Genomic DNA, 20,276 nt, shown 5'->3' with positions numbered 1-20,276 from the left:
AATATATGGTGTGGGAGGCAAGTTGTTAGAAGCAGTGAAAAGTTTTTGTCGAGGATGTAAGGCATGTGTACATGTAGGAAGAGAGGAAAGTGATTGGTTGTCAGTGAATGTAGGTTTGCGGCAGGGGTGTGTGATGTCTCCATGGTTGTTTAATTTGTGTTTGGATGGGGTTGTTAGGGAGGTGAATGCAAGATTTTTGGAAAGAGGGGCAAGTATGCAGTCTGTTGTGGATGAGAGAGCTTGGGAAGTGAGTCAGCTGCTGTTCGCTGATGATACAGCATTGGTGGCTGATTCATGTGAGAAACTGCAGAAGCTGGTGACTGGTAAAGTGTGAAAGAAGAAAGTTAAGAGTAAATGTGAATAAGAGCAAGGTTATTAGGTACAGTAGGGTTGAGGGTCAAGTCAATTGAGAGGTAAGTTTGAATGGAGAAAAACTGGAGGAAGTAAAGTGTTTTAGATATCTGGGAGTGGATCTGGCAGCGGGTGGAACCATGGAAGCGTAAGTGAATCATAGGGTGGGGGAGGGTGCGAAAATTCTGGGAGCCTTAAAGAATGTTTGGAAATCGAGAACATTATCTCGGAAAGCAAAAACGGGTATGTTTGAAGGAATAGTGGTCCCAACAATGTTGTATGGCTGCGAGGCGTGGGCTATGGATAGTGTTGTGCGCAGGAGGGTGGATGTGCTGGAAATGAGAGTTTTTAAGACAATATGTGGTGTGAGGTGGTTTGATCGAGTAAGTAATGTAAGGGTAAGAGAGATGTGTGGAAAGAAAAAGAGTGTGGTTGAGAGAGCAGTAGAGGGTGTTTTGAAATGGTTTGGTCACATGGAGAGAATGAGTGAGGAAAGATTGACCAAGAGGATATATGTGTCGGAGGTGGAGGGAACGAGGAGAAGTGGGAGACCAAATTGGAGGTGGAAAGATGGAGTGGAAAAGATTTTTTTGAGTGATCGGGGCTTGAACATGCAGGAGGGTGAAAGGCATGCAAGGAATAGAGTGAATTGGAACGATGTGGTATACCGGGGTCGACATGCTGTCATTGGATTGAACCAGGGCATGTGAAGCGTCTGGGGTAAACCATGGAAAGTTGTGTGGGGCCTGGATGTGGAAAGGGAGCTGTGGTTTCGGTGCATTATTACATGACAGCTAGAGACTGAGTGTGAACGAATGGGGCCTTTGTTGTCTTTCCTAGTGCTACCTCGCACACATGAGGGGGGAGGGGGTTGTTATTCCATGTGTGGCGAGGTGGCGATGGGAATGAATAAAGGCAGACAGTATGAATTATGTACATGTGTATATATGTATATGTCTGTGGGTGTATATACATGTGTATGTGGGTGGGTTGGGCCATTCTTTCGTCTGTTTCCTTGAGCTACCTCGCTAACGCGGGAGACAGCGACAAAGCAAAATAAATAAATATATACATCTCAATGTATACATATGTATACACACACAGACATATACATATATATACATTATATATATATATATATATATATATATATATTTTTTTTTTTTTTTTTTTTTTTTTTTTTTATACTTTGTCGCTGTCTCCCGCGTTTGCGAGGTAGCGCAAGGAAACAGACGAAAGAAATGGCCCAACCCCCCCCATACACATGTACATACACACGTCCACACACGCAAATATACATACCTACACAGCTTTCCATGGTTTACCCCGGACGCTTCACATGCCTTGATTCAATCCACCGACAGCACGTCAACCCCTGTATACCACATCGCTCCAATTCACTCTATTCCTTGCCCTCCTTTCACCCTCCTGCATGTTCAGGCCCCGATCACACAAAATCCTTTTCACTCCATCTTTCCACCTCCAATTTGGTCTCCCTCTTCTCCTCGTTCCCTCCACCTCCGACACATATATCCTCTTGGTCAATCTTTCCTCACTCATTCTCTCCATGTGCCCAAACCATTTCAAAACACCCTCTTCTGCTCTCTCAACCACGCTCTTTTTATTTCCACACATCTCTCTTACCCTTACGTTACTTACTCGATCAAACCACCTCACACCACACATTGTCCTCAAACATCTCATTTCCAGCACATCCATCCTCCTGCGCACAACTCTATCCATAGCCCACGCCTCGCAACCATACAACATTGTTGGAACTACTATTCCTTCAAACATACCCATTTTTGCTTTCCGGGATAATGTTCTCGACTTCCACACATTTTTCAAGGCTCCCAAAATTTTCGCCCCCTCCCCCACCCTATGATCCACTTCCGCTTCCATGGTTCCATCCGCTGACAGATCCACTCCCAGATATCTAAAACACTTCACTTCCTCCAGTTTTTCTCCATTCAAACTCACCTCCCAATTGACTTGACCCTCAACCCTACTGTACCTAATAACCTTGCTCTTATTCACATTTACTCTTAACTTTCTTCTTCCACACACTTTACCAAACTCCGTCACCAGCTTCTGCAGTTTCTCACATGAATCCACCACCAGCGCTGTATCATCAGCGAACAACAACTGACTCACTTCCCAAGCTCTCTTATCCCCAATAGACTTCATACTTGCCCCTCTTTCCAAGACTCTTGCATTTACCTCCCTAACAACCCCATCCATAAACAAATTAAACAACCATGGAGACATCACACACCCCTGCCGCAAACCTACATTCACTGAGAACCAATCACTTTCCTCTCTTCCTACACGTACACATGCCTTACATCCTCGATAAAAACTTTTCACTGCTTCTAACAACTTGCCTCCCACACCATATATTCTTAATACCTTCCACAGAGCATCTCTATCAACTCTATCATATGCCTTCTCCAGATCCATAAATGCTACATACAAATCCATTTGCTTTTCTAAGTATTTCTCGCATACATTCTTCAAAGCAAACACCTGATCCACACATCCTCTACCACTTCTGAAACCACACTGCTCTTCCCCAATCTGATGCTCTGTACATGCCTTCACCCTCTCAATCAATACTCTCCCATATAGTTTACCAGGAATACTCAACAAACTTATACCTCTGTAATTTGAGCACTCACTCTTATCCCCTTTGCCTTTGTACAATGGCACTATGCACGCATTCCGCCAATCCTCAGGCACCTCACCATGAGTCATACATACATTAAATAACCTTACCAACCAGTCAACAATACAGTCACCCCCTTTTTTAATAAATTCCACTGCAATACCATCCAAACCTGCTGCCTTGCCGGCTTTCATCTTCCGCAAAGCTTTCACTACCTCCTCTCTGTTTACCAAATCATTTTCCCTAACCCTCTCACTTTGCACACCACCTCGACCCAAACACCCTATATCTGCCACTCTGTCATCAGACACATTCAACAAACCTTCAAAATACTCATTCCATCTCCTTCTCACATCACCACTACTTGTTATCACCTCCCCATTTACGCCCTTCACTGAAGTTCCCATTTGCTCCCTTGTCTTACGCACCCTATTTACCTCCTTCCAGAACATCTTTTTATTCTCCCTAAAATTTACTGATAGTCTCTCACCCCAATTCTCATTTGCCCTTTTTTTCACCTCTTGCACCTTTCTCTTGACCTCCTGTCTCTTTCTTTTATACTTCTCCCACTCAATTGCATTTTTTCCCTGCAAAAATCGTCCAAATGCCTCTCTCTTCTCTTTCACTAATACTCTTACTTCTTCATCCCACCACTCACTACCCTTTCTAAACAGCCCACCTCCCACTCTTCTCATGCAATCCATCACTGATTCCCTAAATACATCCCATTCCTCCCCCACTCCCCTTACTTCCATTGTTCTCACCTTTTTCCATTCTGTACACAGTCTCTCCTGATACTTCTTCACACAGGTCTCCTTCCCAAGCTCACTTACTCTCACCACCTTCTTCACCCCAACATTCACTCTTCTTTTCTGAAAACCCATACTAATCTTCACCTTAGCCTCCACAAGATAATGATCAGACATCCCTCCAGTTGCACCTCTCAGCACATTGACATCCAAAAGTCTCTCTTTCGCACGCCTGTCAATTAACACGTAATCCAATAACGCTCTCTGGCCATCTCTCCTACTTACATAAGTATACTTATGTATATCTCGCTTTTTAAACCAGGTATTCCCAATCATCAGTCCTTTTTCAGCACATATATATATATATATATATATATATAAAATAATATATATATATATATATATATATATATATATATATATATATATATATATATACACACATGTACATAATTCATACTGTCTGCCTTTATTCATTCCCATCACCACCCCACCACACATGAAATAACAACCCCCCCAGCATGTGCGCGAGGTAGCGCTAGGAAAACATAACAAAGGCCACATTCATTCACACTCATCCTCTCCACATGTTCAAAACAGTTTTAGTACACCTTATTCATCTCTCTTCTGCATACTCTACTTACTACCAAACCTCTCTCTTACAGTCTCAATCCTAATTAATTAAACCAACCCTTCACGCACCATATATTTTTCTTAAACTTTTCATTTCCAACACATCCTCCTCCTCTACATTTTTGTCTTAAGGCCCACGCCAGCATCCATAGCACACCATTGGGATGAATATACCATGAAACATACCCATCTTTACCCCTAAAGACAGCTCCACTTCATGTCACACTTACAGACTCATTACCACACCTCACTCTTACCCTATTCACTTATTTTATCAACCCTCCTCGTGCCACATATTTCACTCATTTTATTTACTACATTCACCCTCATCTGTACTTCGCTTTTACGCCTCAAGCCTCACAACCATACAAAACCTTTGTAATGATGGAGTGAAAGATGCCTCGAGTGTGCAGAGCCTGAATGCAAGGAAGGGTGTGAGTTGAAAGGGATTGAGTAAAATAGAGCATGGTGCACAGGGGCAACATGGTATTAAAAAGCTAAACCTGGATACATGAAGCCATCAAGGAATCCATGAATAGGTCTGTGGGGCTCAGTTGTGGATAGTCAGGTCTAGTTTTGCTGTATTTTACCTGAAGGCTAGAGAGTAGATTTGGTTGACTTAAGGCATTTCTTTCTTTGTTACTTGTGCTGCCCTGCTAATTTGGGAAATGGTGAACAACTACAGATAGCAAAAAGATGGGAGGTACATCAGGGTTAGAGCCTCATGACATAAGATCACAAAATGACAATTATTTTTTGGTTACTTTTTACACTTTCTTTCCTATATCACTATTTCCTGCCAGAATTAGATCGTTATGAACTGATGAATGAGCATAAGATGAAGAATATCCTTGCTTTTCTTCTGCTGTTCCTTCATTTGGAAAAGTAGTAAAGGAAGGGAGGATTTCCAGCCCCTCTGTTCTTGCCCATCGTAGTAGCATTCTTCGACACAGGAGTTACATGGGATAACTGTTTGCACATATATACATATATTAAAGAGGAATAAGCCCAGCGAGGATATTTTTTCCCTTTAAGGTTCATTCTTTTGTTCTTGATGCTGCCTTGCTCTTGTGGGAAATAGCAAATAAGTATGAAAGAAAGAAAACACGTTTACATAAATTTAAACAAAGTATGCAAAAATGAGCACTCCCATAATGATCCCCAGTGTCTGCTACTTAAGTCATCATATGAAGATTCCTGATGTTTAAGGGTAAATGCTTTCCTCATTGTCTGTTTGCCATTTACTGCTTTAATGAAGTAGCATTAGGGGCAGACGACTGAGCCTTGCAGGATATTCATTTTGGTTCCTTCATCTGTTCCTTGTTTTGGAAAGTAATGATGGAGTGAAGAATTTCCAGCCTCACTTATTGTCACTTCCTGCAATGCATGTGAAATATGTGGGTGGAATTATAGTAACAAATTTTGTATCGAGGAAATCGGGGAGATTTTACATTCGTACATCTCACCTTTTGATACGAGGGCAATGATTTAATGTCATCTTTATCTCCCTGAAAGGCTCAGAGGAGAACTTTATTGAAGCATACTTGAACTGTACTGATGTTGAATTCTATATTTTTCATTGCTGACTGCTGATGAAAAATTTGAAACTTGTGTACTCATCACATTTGTTAACTGGTATATTTTATAGTATAGTATAGTCCTCCCTTCCTGTAGGACTTTCCAAAAGAAAGAACAGAGCAAGGAGCCAGGTGAGGATTTTTCCCTTTAAGGCTCTGCCAATTATTCTTGATGCTGCCTCGCTATTGCTAGAATTGGCAAATGTATGCCTGAGGGTTGGCGGAATGCTTGCATAGTGCCATTGTACAAAGGCAAAGGGGATAAAAGTGAGTGCTTAAATTACAGAGGTATAAGTTTGTTGAGTATTCCTGGTAAATTATATGGGAGGGCATTGATTGAGAGGGTGAAGGCATATACAGAGCATCAGATTGGGGAAGAACACTGTGGTTTCAGAAGTGGTAGAGGATGTGTGGATCAGGTGTTTTCTTTGAAGAATGTTTGTGAGAAATACTTAGAAAAGCAAATGGATTTGTATGTAGCATTTATGGATCTGGAGAATGCATATGATAGAGTTAATAGAGATGCTCTGTGGAAGGTATTAAGAATATATGGTGTGGGAGGCAAGTTGTTAGAAGCTGTGAAAAGTTTTTATCGAGGCTGTAAGGCATGTGTACGTATAGGAAGAAAGGAAAGTGATTGGTTGTCAGTGAATGTAGGTTTGCGGCAGGGGTGTGTGATGTCTCCACGGTTGTTTAATTTGTTTATGGATGGGGTTGTTACGGAGGTGAATGCAAGAGTTTTGGAAAGAGGGGCAAGTATGCAGTCTGTTGTGGATGAGAGAGCTTGGGAAGCGAGTCAGTTGTTGTTCACTGACGATACAGCGCTGGTGGCTGATTCATGTGAGAAACTGCAGAAGCTGGTGACTGAGTATGGTAAAGTGTGTGAAAGAAGAAAGCTGAGAGTAAATGCAAATAAGAGCAAGGTTATTAGGGACAGTAGGGTTGAGGGACAATTCAATTGGGAGGTAAGTTTGAATGGAGAAAAAGTGGAGGAAGTGAAATGTTTTAGATCTCTAGGAGTGGGTTTGGCAGTGGATGGAACCATGGAAGCGGAAGTGAATCATAGGGTGGGGGAGGGGGCGAAAGTTCTGGGTGTGTTGAAGAATGTGTGGAAGTCGAGAACATTATCTCGGAAAGCAAAAATGGGTATGTTCGAAGGAATAGTGGTTCCAACAATGTTATATGGTTGCGAGGCATGGGCTATAGATAGAGTTGTGCGGAGGAGGGTGGATGTACTGGAAATGAGATGTTTGAGGACAGTATGTGGTGTGAGGTGGTTTGATTAAGTAATAATAGGGTAAGAGAGATGTGTGGTAATAGGAAGAGTGTGGTTAAGAGAGCAGAAGAGGGTGTTTTGAAATGGTTTAGTCACATGGAGAGAATGAGTGAGGAAAGATTGACCAAGAGGATATATGTGTCAGAGGTGGAGGGAATGAGGAGAAGTGGGAGACCAAATTGGAGGTGGAATGATGGAGTGAAAAAGACTTTGAGTGATTGGGGTCTGAACATGCAGGAGGGTGAAAGGCGTGCAAGGAATAGAGTGAATTGGAACGATGTGGTATACCGGGGTCAACTTGCTGTCAGTGGATTGAACCAGGGCATGTGAAGCGTCTGGGGTAAACCATGGAAAGTTCTGTGGGGCCTGGATGTGGAAAGGGAGCTGTGGTTTCAATGCATTATTACATGATAGCTAGAGACTAAGTGTGAACGAATGTGGCCTTAGTTGTCTTTTCCTAGCTCTACCTCGCACACATGAAGGTGAGTGTTTTTATTTCATGTGTGGCAGGGTGGCAATGGGAATGAATAAAGGCAGACTATGAATTGTGTACATGTGTATATATGTATATGTCTGTGTGTATGTATACGTTGAGATGTATAGGTATGTATGTTTACGTGTGTGGACGTGTATGTATATGCATGTGTATGTGGGTGGGTTGGGCCATTCTTTCGTCTGTTTCCCTGCGCTACCTCACTAACACGGGAGACAGCGACAAAGCAAAATAAATAAATAAAGTAAATGATAATTATTAAAAGGAAGATTGTGCATTTGATAGGGTTGGGATCCAAGAAAGATGCCTTTAGTTGGCACATGTCATTTTCATATGTGGTTGACTTACTGCACTGCATGTAGTTACAAGGTTAGGTCAGAGTGAGGTATTTTGTGGTGCACATTTCTGACACAATTCTGTGTGTTGCAACACCTTTTTTACTCTCTCTTTGAGTAATATTAGCTGTGAGCTTTGCATACTTTTATTTGTTTACAACCAATTTTATTCACTTTTCTATTTCTTTTTCATTACTCTTTAATGATGATGACAGGTATTCAAAGTACTCCTTGTGCTACCTCGCTAACGTGGAGACAGCAAAATAATAATAATTAAGTATTCAACTTTGATATGCAAGCACTGTTATGCTAGGGAATGTAGAACTGGGAAAGGGGTTGTTTGACCACCTAGGAATTGTTACTCTCATTGCAACTCTCATTTTCTTTTATGCAATTTTACCAGTACTCTTTGATTACTTTTTTATTGTCATATGCAATTATAAACACTTGATTTATGCATTTTTAATTCCTTCTTTCTTCTGCAACAGTTGTAATGTTTTTCAGGGAATGGTGGAAGGGAAGGGGATAGCCTAGATGTCTTGACCTTTTTAGCCTGTCAGTTGGATATTGTTTGTTTAGTGGTGGCAGTTAATTAGTTCACTTCAAATGTGTGTAGACCTGACTTAGCAGAAGGGTTATAGTAAAAGGGAGAGACAAAAGAAAGAAGGGAATCCCATTGCTTTGCTATTTGAGGAAAGGAAGTATCATAATGGTCAGTCCTTATGTGGTTGGTCTTCATTCAGAAACTTCAATAGAGCATTATCTAGATGCATGCGACAGGTGTGAGCCACGATGGCAAGGACACAATTAGACCATGAGAGCAGTAGCTTACGTCATGCCTGTAAAACAGGGAGATGGTACCAATATCATGGCAGACAGAAAAGGATGGTTGAAAAGAGGTGATATGTGGAGAATTCATGGGACAAGGCTTTTGATTCCACTCTGGACTAGTAAAACGGTGGAGGAAGAGCCACTCCAAATATGTGAGCAGGACTCTTTTCTGGAACAAACAAAATCTTTGTAATATTGAAATATATCTCCACAGGAAATATGATTATGGCTTGTGTACAACACCCCCAACTTTTGGGAAGCAGATTTTATATATATATATATATATATATATATATATTTTTTTTTTTTTTTTTTTTTTTCAAACTATTCGCCATTTCCCGCATTAGCGAGGTAGCGTTAAGAACAGAGGACTGGGCCTTTTTCGGAATATCCTCACCTGGCCTCCTCTGTTCCTTCTTTTGGAAAATTAAAAAAAAAGTATGTTATTGCTGGGTTTAATTTCGGTGATCGTGAAGTGAACAAAGGCAAATAAGTAACATTTAGAGAGATATATAACTAGAAACTCTGTCTCAGCACATGGTGAAATTTCTAATTACCAGTCCAAAGTTGTTGTACACATCTGAATTGTTTAAGGAAATATGTTCATTGCAAAGCAGAGACTGAGTATTAAGAGTGAAGAGGGAAGACAAAGTGATTTGAATTATGTAGAGTGGAATCATCAATGTAAGAGTGAATATGGTTGGAGTTTGATGATAGATCATTTTCGAGCAAAGTATGATAGTACAGAACGCAGAGGGACACCATTATTGTTAGGATAAGAGAGGCAAGTTGCTTCCTCTGACTACTGCAGTGGATTGACGAGGGATGAAGCTAAGCATTAGAAAACAGTTATGTAGAAAAGCAAAAGGAAGAAAGTTTATAAAGCAAAGGCTTATGCTACACCCTGTCTGATGTATTTGAGATGCCAAGGACCACAGCAAAACACTTAATAAAGTCTTAAAGAGAGGGGAACCATAAGTGACTCGCACAGGAAAGATCATAAGTATCCTTAGACTGCAAAAAACCAAGTGGCAATCAGAAAGAAGGGAATAGGAATTGAATTGTTTGAGGAGCGTTTCAAAGACATTTAAATTTCATGTAGGTTATGTCACTTGATGTCCTATATATTTTTTCATTGTTTTTTGAATTGTATTGGGCTGCATTTTTCATAACAAGACATATTAAACTCATGCAGTACCATATTTAACTCTGGTCAGAGATTAGTATTTGGTTAGTGCATCTCTAGATATTACCTCTCAAACTGTTCCTTTTCTTTCTTTATTATATTTCCATCAATCCGTCTGTAGGTGAGCTGTGAATCTATTTTCGATCTTTTGCAGGCGCTTAATAATCAACAACTCTGGTCTCATGGTTCAACATTCAAAAGGCCAAGGAAAGTAGAGATGTACAAGGGAGAAGATATAGACGGCACAGCAATCAAGCAGCATTTGAAAGGTATACGAGAGCAGGGAATGAGTACAGTAGCATAAGGAAAGAAGAGTAGAGAAATATTATGATAAGCTGTGAACAAGTCAATAAAATCTTGATGCTCCATAAATTTACTAGGAGCTTGTGATATCACATAACAAACAAATAAACTGATGTACTCAGAGGGAAGGGTTTTAGAAACAAAAAAGTAAATATTTAAAGGCAGAACACAAAGTTCTGGAGTGTATTCATACTTGAGGACTCATTACTGCCAACACTAACTAGCTGGGATGGGATGAAAAGGAGCGAGTGAAATTGTAAAGATAAACATAGGTCCACGAAGGATATGATAAGGCCACATAAGATCCATGACGTTATTTTGCTATGTGTATTTTTTGAGCATGTAGAAAAACTTGATAGGCTACTTGTGATAATGCTTAGGGACTCGATGGAAGAAGGGACTGATGCATATTGGAAGGGAACAAATGCTGTGCCCTTTTTTTCGGAGATTGTGAGGAAAATGCCCTTAAGTTCAGGCCTTTTAACATTGTTGAGCACTGTGTAAAATTGAATCGTAACCAAAATAGAGGGTGAAGCTGAGCTTTTATGAGAGAAGTAAGGAGCATTCAGAATGGTGACTGCTACAGAGAGTCCTAGACAGGCTCCAGCACTGTGCTGATAAATGATTAATTGAATTCAGCCTAACTGATTGTAGAGTAATGAAGATGGGTTACAGTGAAGTAAGGACAAGCTGTGGGTACCAGAGATGAGAATCTCTTGGGAAAAATCACCTGTAGAACTCCATATTGACAACCAGAAAGAAGGGACTGGGTGTCTAAGAGTTTAAGAAGGCAAGTATTAAGGAGAGTTTCAGATTTTTTCAAATGGCATAAGTGAGAGCAGTATGGTAGTATTTGGCATGGCTAGAACAGTTTATTTACTTAGTGATGGGCTCCACCAAGGCATGCTTCTGAGTGCAGTGGAAATTCTGGGTTTTTCAACAGAGGCAAACTAGGTAATCAAGGATTAGAGGCAATTCAAAGGCACACTTTCTTGGGACACAAGGAGGTGTGCTGTCAGGGACATAATCCTAGGCTACCTGGAGCTGGGAGAGTACCTAGAAGATCCTGCAAAAGATTATTAGAGACAGCATAGGTTCATTGGAAATTAGCAGAATCATTGAAAATTGAATTACAGGAAAGTAAGGTAAAGTACCAAATAAAGGCGCTTTATTAATTGAGTTAGCTATGATTGATCGCATCAGAAGAGAAGGAAAAGACAAAATTCAAACAAACGATTAGAGCATGTTTGGAGGTAAGGATTTAGCACACAATTGGATATTCCATCTGCTGTCTGTTTAGCAGAATATTAGACATCCCAACCAACGAAGCAGCACCCATCTCTGGGAAAGTTCTCTTAAGTAGCTGCCTGGGGATGACTATTGAGTTCTGCCATAGCACCAAAGTCATCATTTCTAGAGAAGGTTAGAGGATGTGTGTGCTCATTTGTAAGTTACAGAAATAGTATTGTGGTCAGAGGACCTTGAGGTGGTAGAAATAGTATTTATTGGAAAAAATATTCAAATATGTTGGAAAAGTTGCTGAGATGGTTGGGAACTTGGGAATATGAATGATTGTACCAATCATTAAGGAAGGAAAAAGTAGAGGCCTCAGCTGTACTGAGATCATCTATGGTAGAGACCAACCAATCTTTGTGGTGTATTGAAATTCCAAGCATTGAGGACTTTAGCATTTGGATGTGGAGAGAGCAATGCTTTAAGGTAGGAAGGTAGTTCAAGATTTGTACATTGAGGAATTGGGAGGGAGAAATATAGGGAATATGACAGCAGTGACAGCCCCTCAGATCATTGACCTACATCCTCACCATGTTCACTGTGAAGTGAAATTCTGTTAACAAAGACCTCTGATCTTCATGAAATGGTGATGTGTTCAGCACTTGAGGATAGATATTTGTGTATTTGAAAATCATTGCAATCTGCTTGGGAGGTTATTTTTCAGAATTTTCATAGTATGTGTATATTCATACTCTGACATGCATTTCATACTTGCAACTTTTGTATGTTTTGTTCACGTAACAGATTTGAAAAACAGACGTGGTTTTAACCCATAAAATAATTTTCACCTTTAATTAATGTGCTGAGAGGTGCAACTGGAGGGATGTCTAATCATTATCTTGAGGCGAAAGTGAAGATTTGTAGAGGTTTTCAGAAAAGAAGAATGTTGAAGTGAGAGTGGTGACAGTAAGTGAGCATGGGAAGGAGAGTTGTGTGAGGAAGTACCAGGAGAGACTGAGTACAAAATGGAAAAAGGTGAGAGCAAAGGACTTAAGGGGAGTGGGGGAGGAATGGGATGTATTTAGGGAAGCAGTGATGGCATGTGCAAAAGATGCTTGTGGCAAGAGAAGCATGGGAAGTGGGCAGATTAGAAAGGGTAGTGAGTGGTGGGATGAAGAAGTAAGATTATTAGTGAAAGAGAAGAGAGAGGCATTTGGACAATTTTTGCAGGGAAATAATGCAAATGACTGGAGATGTATAAAAGAAAGAGGCAGGAGGTCAAGAGAAAGGTGCGAGAGGCAAAAAAGAGGGCAAATGAGAGTTGAGGTGAGAGAGTATCATTAAATTATAGGGAAAATTAAAACACATTTCATGTGTGGCGGGGTGGGGATGGGAATGAATAAAGGCGGACAGTATGAATTATGTACATGTGTATATGTGCATATGTCTGTGTGTGTATATATATATGTATATGTTGAGATGTAGAGGTATGTATATTTGTGTGTGTGGATGTATGTATATACATGTGTATTTGGGTGGGTTGGGCCATTCTTTCATATGTTTCCTTGCGCTACCTCGCTAATGCGGGAGACCGACAAAGCAAAATAAATATAAATAAATAAATATATAAAAAGTTGTTGTGGAAGGAGGTAAATAAAGTGCGTAAGACAAGGGGACAAATGGGAACATCAGTGAAAGGGGCCAATGGGGAGGTGATAACAAGTAGTTGTGATGTGAGAAGATGGAGTGAGTATTTTAAAGGTTTGTTGAATGTGTTTGATGATAGAGTGGCAGCTAAAGGATGTTTTGGTCGAGGTGGTGTGCAAAGTGAGAGGGTTAGGGAGAATGATTTGGCAAACAGAGAAGAGGTGGTAAAAGCTTTGTGGAAGATGAAAGCCAGCAAGGCAGTAGGTTTGGATGGTATTGCAGTGAAATTTATTAAAAAAGGGGGTGACTGTATTCTTGACTGGTTGGTGAGGTTATTTAATGTATGACTCATGGTGAGGTGCCTGAGGATTGGCGGAATGCTTGCATAGTGCCACTGTACAAAGGCAACGGGGATAAAAGTGAGTGCTCAAATTACAGAGGTATAAGTTTGTTGAGTATTCCTGGTAAATTATATGGGAGGGTATTGATTGAGAGGGTGAAGGCATGTACAGAGCATCAGAATTGGGAAGAGCAGTGTGGTTTCAGAAGTGGTAGACATGTGTGGATCAGGTGTTTGCTTTGAAGAATGTAAGTGAGAAATGCTTAGAAAAGCAAATGGATTTGTATGTAGCATTTATGGATCTGGAGAAGGCATTTGATAGAGATGCTTTGTGGAAGGTATTAAGAATATATGGTGTGGGAGGTAAGTTGTTAGAAGCAGTGAAGAGTTTTTATCGAGGATGTAAGACATGTGTACATGTAGGAAGAGAGGAGAGTAATTGGTTCTCAGTGAATGTTGGTCTGCGGCAGGGGTGCGTGATGTCTCCATGGTTGTTTAATTTGTTTATGGGTGTTAGGGAGGTGAATGCAAGAGTTTTGGAAAGAGGGGCAAGTGTGCAGTCTGTTGTGGATGAGAGAGCTTGGGAAGTGAGTCAGTTGTTGTTCGCTGATGATACAGCACTGGTGGCTGATTCGGGTGAGAAACTGCAGAAGCTGGCAACTGAGTTTGGTAAAGTGTGTGAAAGAAAAAAGCTGAGAGTAAATGTGGATAAGAGCAAGGTTATTAGGTACAGTAGGGTTGTGGGACAAGTCAATTGGGAGGTAAGTTTGAATGGAGAAAAAGTGGAGGAATTGAAGTGTTTTAGATATCTGGGAGTGGATTTGGCAGTGGATGGAACCATGGAAGTGAAAGTGAATCATAGGGTGGGGGAGGGGGCGAAAGTTCTGGGAGTGCTGAAAAATGTGTGGAAGTCGAGAACATTATCTTGGAAAGCAAAAATGGGTATGTTTGAAGGAATAGTGGTTCCAACAATGTTATATTGTTGCAAGGCGTGGGCTATAGATAGAGTTGTGCGGAGGAGGGTGGATGTGCTGGAAATGAGATGTTTGAGGACAATATGTGGTGTGAGGTGGTTTGATTGAGTAAGTAATGAAAGGGTAAGAGAGATGTGTGGTAATAGGAAAAGTGTGGTTGAGAGAGCAGAAGAGGGTGTTTTGAAATGGTTTGGGCACATGGAGAGAGTGAGTGAGGAAAGATTGACCAAGAGGATATATGTGTCAGAGGTGGAGGGAATGAGGAGAAGTGGAAGACCAAATTGGAGGTGGAAAGATGGAGTGAAAAATATTTTGAGTGATTGGGGCCTGAACTTGCAGGAGCGTGAAAGGCGTGCAAGGAATAGAGTGAATTGGAACGATGTGGTATACCAGGGTCGACATGCTGTCAGTGGATTGAACCAGGGCATGTAAAGCGTTTGGGGTAAACCATGGAAAGTTTTGTGGGGCCTGGATTTGGAAAGGGAGCTGTGGTTTCGGTGCATTATACGTGACAGCTAGAGACTGAGTGTGAACAAATGTGGCCTTTGTTGTCTTTTCCTAGTGCTACCTCACGCACGTGTGGGGGAGGGGGTTTTTCATTTCATGTGTGGCGGGGTGGCGACGGGAATGAATAAGGGCAGATAGTATGAATTATGTACATGTGTATATATGTATATGTCTGTATGTATATATATATATACGTTGAGATGTATAGGTATGTATATGTGCATGTGTGGACGTGTATGTATATTCATGTGTATATGGGTGGTTGGGCCATTCTTTCGTCTGTTTCCTTGCGTTACCTCGCTAACACGGGAGACAGCGACAAAGTATAATAAAAAAAAAAATATATAAAATATAAAATATTTTAAGGTATTTTTTTTTAATAATATTTTATGTTCTTAAGTTCCCACCATACCGAGATGGCATTTTCATACATGTTTCAGTGTCATGGCAAAATGCTGTCGAGTTCATATCTCGCCAGTTAGCATAATATGTTTGTATCTACCCCATTTGTGGACTGCTTGTAAACAGAGTGTGCTCAATGTGGCTAATGTTTACTACTGCCCTATTTTCAACTACATCCAAGTGATTGTAATCATTTTAGTATAGCTGGAAAGAGTCTTAAAGATACTCATGAGTACTACTCATAAAGCTATCACTCTCTATGTGAAATTCAAGGTGCGTAGGCAGTTTGTTGATAATGAGAAACTTGTGTTTGTATCCTGCATATTTGAAGAAAATTATTGGTGAGGTTAAACACCTCTAGGGTTTGATATGTATGAAAGTGGCTTATTTTGGGAATGATTTTAAACAAGGACAGATTGTTATCAAAAAAGAAAAAACTTTACTGTGTTCAAGGTAGCCAGATATTGCATAACACTTTTTCAGGGAAGGAATGTAGAGAAAGATTTTAAGTCCTTGCTATTGTTGCATTCAGAAAATTCAGGGATTTTTACAAGATTAACTGTATTTTGGCAAGAGTTGCTGAATTAGGTAATTCAGAAGTTGATTTAGACAGTCCCTTTCAAAAACTGTCACTCCAAGAATTCCACTACCAGTCCCTAAATCCCACTTTACCATGTTTTTTATGCAGTTCTTATTGAATTTCATGCACAGTATCTGTGATAAAGGAACACTTGCTGAATCAGATGATTCGTTGGGATGAAATGTCAAGAGCACATCCTTTTACTAACCAGTAACCTTCACTCCGCTTCATTCCACCACAGCCAAAATGTCATGGCAACAGTTCCCACATCACCACCCTTTTCAGAAAGTTTTTGATAATTATCATCTAACTTTGTTGTGCCTTTAGTTTGGAATATTTTTGTTGTGGTGTTTCAGCATTGTCTATCCAGATAAATAGAATTGGAAAATGTTTTGATCTGAAACTTCAGCCCCCATTATAACGTGTGTTTCATTTGCTTGACTTGTTTTGGCTTGCCGTGGGATGTCCAGGAATATATTCTTGTCAGCCTCAGGGTCTGTATAGGTTTAAAGGCTTTTTGTATTTAAAATGTAAATAATGTATTTATGGCTGATGAGAGTGCATTTTTAACCTGTATATACATAGTCATGGTGACTAAATGCATGGGATATCCAGTTGTAATCTTTTTATGTTTCATAATGGGTTACCTTTGGTGATTTGCAGTGTGTTCCCAGTGAGAAGGGAGGACACATTTTTTCGTCTATATAAAAAGCTTTTATTAACTTTTCAGTTTCCTCAACTCCAAAACTTAGTTTTATATATTTTGGTTAGGTAAGAAGAGAGGCTGAGGAAGCAGAGAGGAAGAAAAGAGAAGCTGAAGAAGCAGAAATAAAAGCAAAGCAGGAAGTTGAGAAGAAGGAGAGAGAGGCATTGAAAAAAGCGTTTAAGAAGGAACGTAAGGTAAGTCGAAAGGTTGATTGTATAAACTGTGAAGTTAGATGAGGTATCAACTATAGTATTTTATGGTCTTGTAATTATAGATACAGCAGACTCAATTCTTGCATTCCCAAAATTGACAGCTCCCATAATCTGGTACTTGTAAATGGTCTTTTGATTAGGTTCTTGGAACTGGAATTTCTAGTATTAAGAAAAGCTAATCAATGAAAACCATGATTTCAAAAAGCAAGTGACATAGAAGAACAGCTTTTGGAGTCAAGACCTTGCATGTTCTGGTATAGCAAGGGTTGCCTTGTCCTTTCACCAAATATCCTCCCTGAGCAGAGTTTGAATGATTCTTACGTGTTTGACCATTGCCTGTGATCGTTGAAATGCAGGTCCTACATCCTACCTTTCCTAAGGGATAATCCTCACTAAAGCAAGATGAAAGTTATTGTTTACTCACTTTCAGTCTCAACGAAAATAGATATCCTCAGCACTTCTTAAATGTTTACGTATCAGTGCCATATCAAAACTGAAAAACTTGATGTAATTTAGTGATCATGGAGGAATGTATTTGATTTGATTTTTAACTTGCAGTGCACTTTATTTGTGTTAGCTGATTGCAGTAGTTCTCCTTCAGAGAACCCCTTAAGGGGTGTCATGTGACATTGCTGGCAAAATTTGGAAGATTATTGCACCTCTTACTCACCCATAGATGTCATAGTGTACAAACATCATTATAGCTAGCATGATGGCATATTTACATGCCCACTGTTGTAGTAATTTTTAGAATGAGACATTATTTGTTCGAGTATTTTTCTTAAAGTAAGATCATCTGTTCATTTCCCAGAAAAGATAAGGTTCTGCCTTTGTAAAGAATATGTTATGTAAATAGCACTTATGTATGGAAAGTATTTTATCTTTTATGCTTTTTTGCCATTTTCCACAAGATAATGTAGCATTAACAGTTGCCAAGCCTTAAAAGAAAAATTATCCATTGGCCCCTTCTGTTGTAGCTTCTTTTGGAAATACATTTGAGAGTGTCTGTGGGTTTAGAATTATCTTTAACACCTGAAAAGGTTTTTAAGAACTTTGTTGGTGCTGATGTTACTGATGGGTAGTATCACTCAAATTCTTTATGCCCCAGGAAGGGATGATAGAAACTTGCTTCTGAAGGAGGGAGGAAAGAATGGTAATATTCTGAAGAGAGAATTGGGTTCTGAAGGAGGGAGGAAAGAATGGTGATAGTTTGAATGGAGAGAATGATATAAGGAGGGCTGAATAAAGAAATTGCTGGTATACTTTGGTAAGAATGAGGGTAAACAATGTGAGAATGTTGAAGTTAGAATTATGAAAGATTGGTGGAAGGATAGTTGTTGGGTGTAGGAAGAATGATTTATTAGATATAAGAAGAGAAAGGTTTCAGAAGGAAGATTAGATGGGGTTATGAAGTGGGTAGAGGTGATGGTAAAACTGGAAAGTATAGCAAAAAGTATACCAAGGATGAATGGAGGGGAAGGATTTGTGAGAAGTGAAGGTTAAAGAACTGTTATAAATAAAGAGGAAACTTGTAGAGAAGAAATTACGTGTACTGGCATGGATAAAATTTTCATGTGAAAGAGAAATGCTGAAACTTTCAGAACTACGAGAATTTTTCTTGTAACAATTTATTTTTTTTCCTCCAGACATTACGCACATTCTGCAAGGACAGTAATTACTATGCTACAGGCGAGGATGACCGAGTCCAAATGATGACAGATGTGGAGTTGTTGTGTGAGGCTTTAGAACTTAATAAAATAGAGGAGCTCAACAAGGAACTTTCTCAGGCTGGAAAAGACCAAGCTAAAGGCAGAGGAGTCCTTATGAAAGGGGTAAGTTGGCTGAAAGTACTCCCCTCCAGTGTAGGAGCAACAGGAGTGTTAGGATTTTTTCCCCCATATATATATATATATATATATATATATATATATACATATATATATATATTTTTTTTTTTTTTTTTTTTTTTCCCCCATACTATTCGCCATTTCCCATGATAGCGAGGTAGCGTTAAGAACAGAGGACTAGGCCTTTGAGGGAATATCCTCACCTGGCCCTCTTCTCTGTTCCTTCTTTTGGAAAAATTAAAAAGAAAAAAAAAATGAGAGGGGAGGATTTCCAGCCCCCCGCTCCCTTCCCTTGTTGTCGCCTTCTACGACACGCAGGGAATACGTGGGACGTATTCTTTCTCCCCTATCCCCAGGGATAATATATATATATATATATATATATATATATATTTTTTTTTTTTTTTTTTTTTTTTTTTTTTTTATACTTTGTCGCTGTCTCCCGCGTCTGCGAGGTAGCGCAAGGAAACAGACGAAAGAAATGGCCCAACCCCCCCCCCCCCCCCATACACATGTACATACACACGTCCACACACGCAAATATACATACCTACACAGCTTTCCATGGTTTACCCCAGACGCTTCACATGCCTTGCTTCAATCCACTGACAGCACGTCAACCCCTGTATACCACATGACTCCAATTCACTCTATTTCTTGCCCTCCTTTCACCCTCCTGCATGTTCAGGCCCCGATCACACAAAATCTTTTTCACTCCATCTTTCCACCTCCAATTTGGTCTCCCTCTTCTCCTCGTTCCCTCCACCTCCGACACATATATCCTCTTGGTCAATCTCTCCTCACTCATTCTCTCCATGTGCCCAAACCATTTCAAAACACCCTCTTCTGCTCTCTCAACCACGCTCTTTTTATTTCCACACATCTCTCTTACCCTTACGTTACTTACTCGATCAAACCACCTCACACCACACATTGTCCTCAAACATCTCATTTCCAGCACATCCATCCTCCTGCGCACATCTCTATCCATAGCCCACGCCTCGCAACCATACAACATTGTTGGAACCACTATTCCCTCAAACATACCCATTTTTGCTTTCCGAGATAATGTTCTCGACATCCACACATTTTTCAAGGCTCCCAAAATTTTCGCCCCCTCCCCCACCCTATGATCCACTTCCGCTTCCATGGTTCCATCCGCTGACAGATCCACTCCCAGATATCTAAAACACTTCACTTCCTCCAGTTTTTCTCCATTCAAACTCGCCTCCCAATTGACTTGACCCTCACCCCTACTGTACCTAATAACCTTGCTCTTATTCACATTTACTCTCACTTTCTTCTTCCACACACTTTACCAAACTCAGTCACCAGCTTCTGCAGTTTCTCACATGAATCAGCCACCAGCGCTGTATCATCAGCGAACAACAACTGACTCACTTCTCAAGCTCTCTCATCCCCAACAGAC

The 20,276-nt window shown here is 40.2% G+C and overlaps 1 protein-coding gene across 1 annotated transcript in view; it reads left to right on the top strand.

Moving 5' to 3' along the window:
• LOC139761228 (dnaJ homolog subfamily C member 2) overlaps positions 1-20,276 on the top strand; it is a 49,552-nt gene that overhangs the window by 11,592 nt on the left and 17,684 nt on the right. The window contains exons 9-10 of the mRNA XM_071685271.1: positions 16,854-16,982; positions 18,647-18,847. Coding sequence (XP_071541372.1) covers positions 16,854-16,982; positions 18,647-18,847 — 330 coding nt within the window. The remainder of the gene's footprint in view (positions 1-16,853; positions 16,983-18,646; positions 18,848-20,276) is intronic.

This window comes from Panulirus ornatus, chromosome 39 (genome assembly GCF_036320965.1).
Source record: "Panulirus ornatus isolate Po-2019 chromosome 39, ASM3632096v1, whole genome shotgun sequence".
Lineage (NCBI taxonomy): Eukaryota > Metazoa > Arthropoda > Malacostraca > Decapoda > Palinuridae > Panulirus > Panulirus ornatus.
The sequence above is the reverse complement of the archived record's forward strand: the minus strand, read 5'-3'. Positions and strand labels throughout refer to the sequence as shown.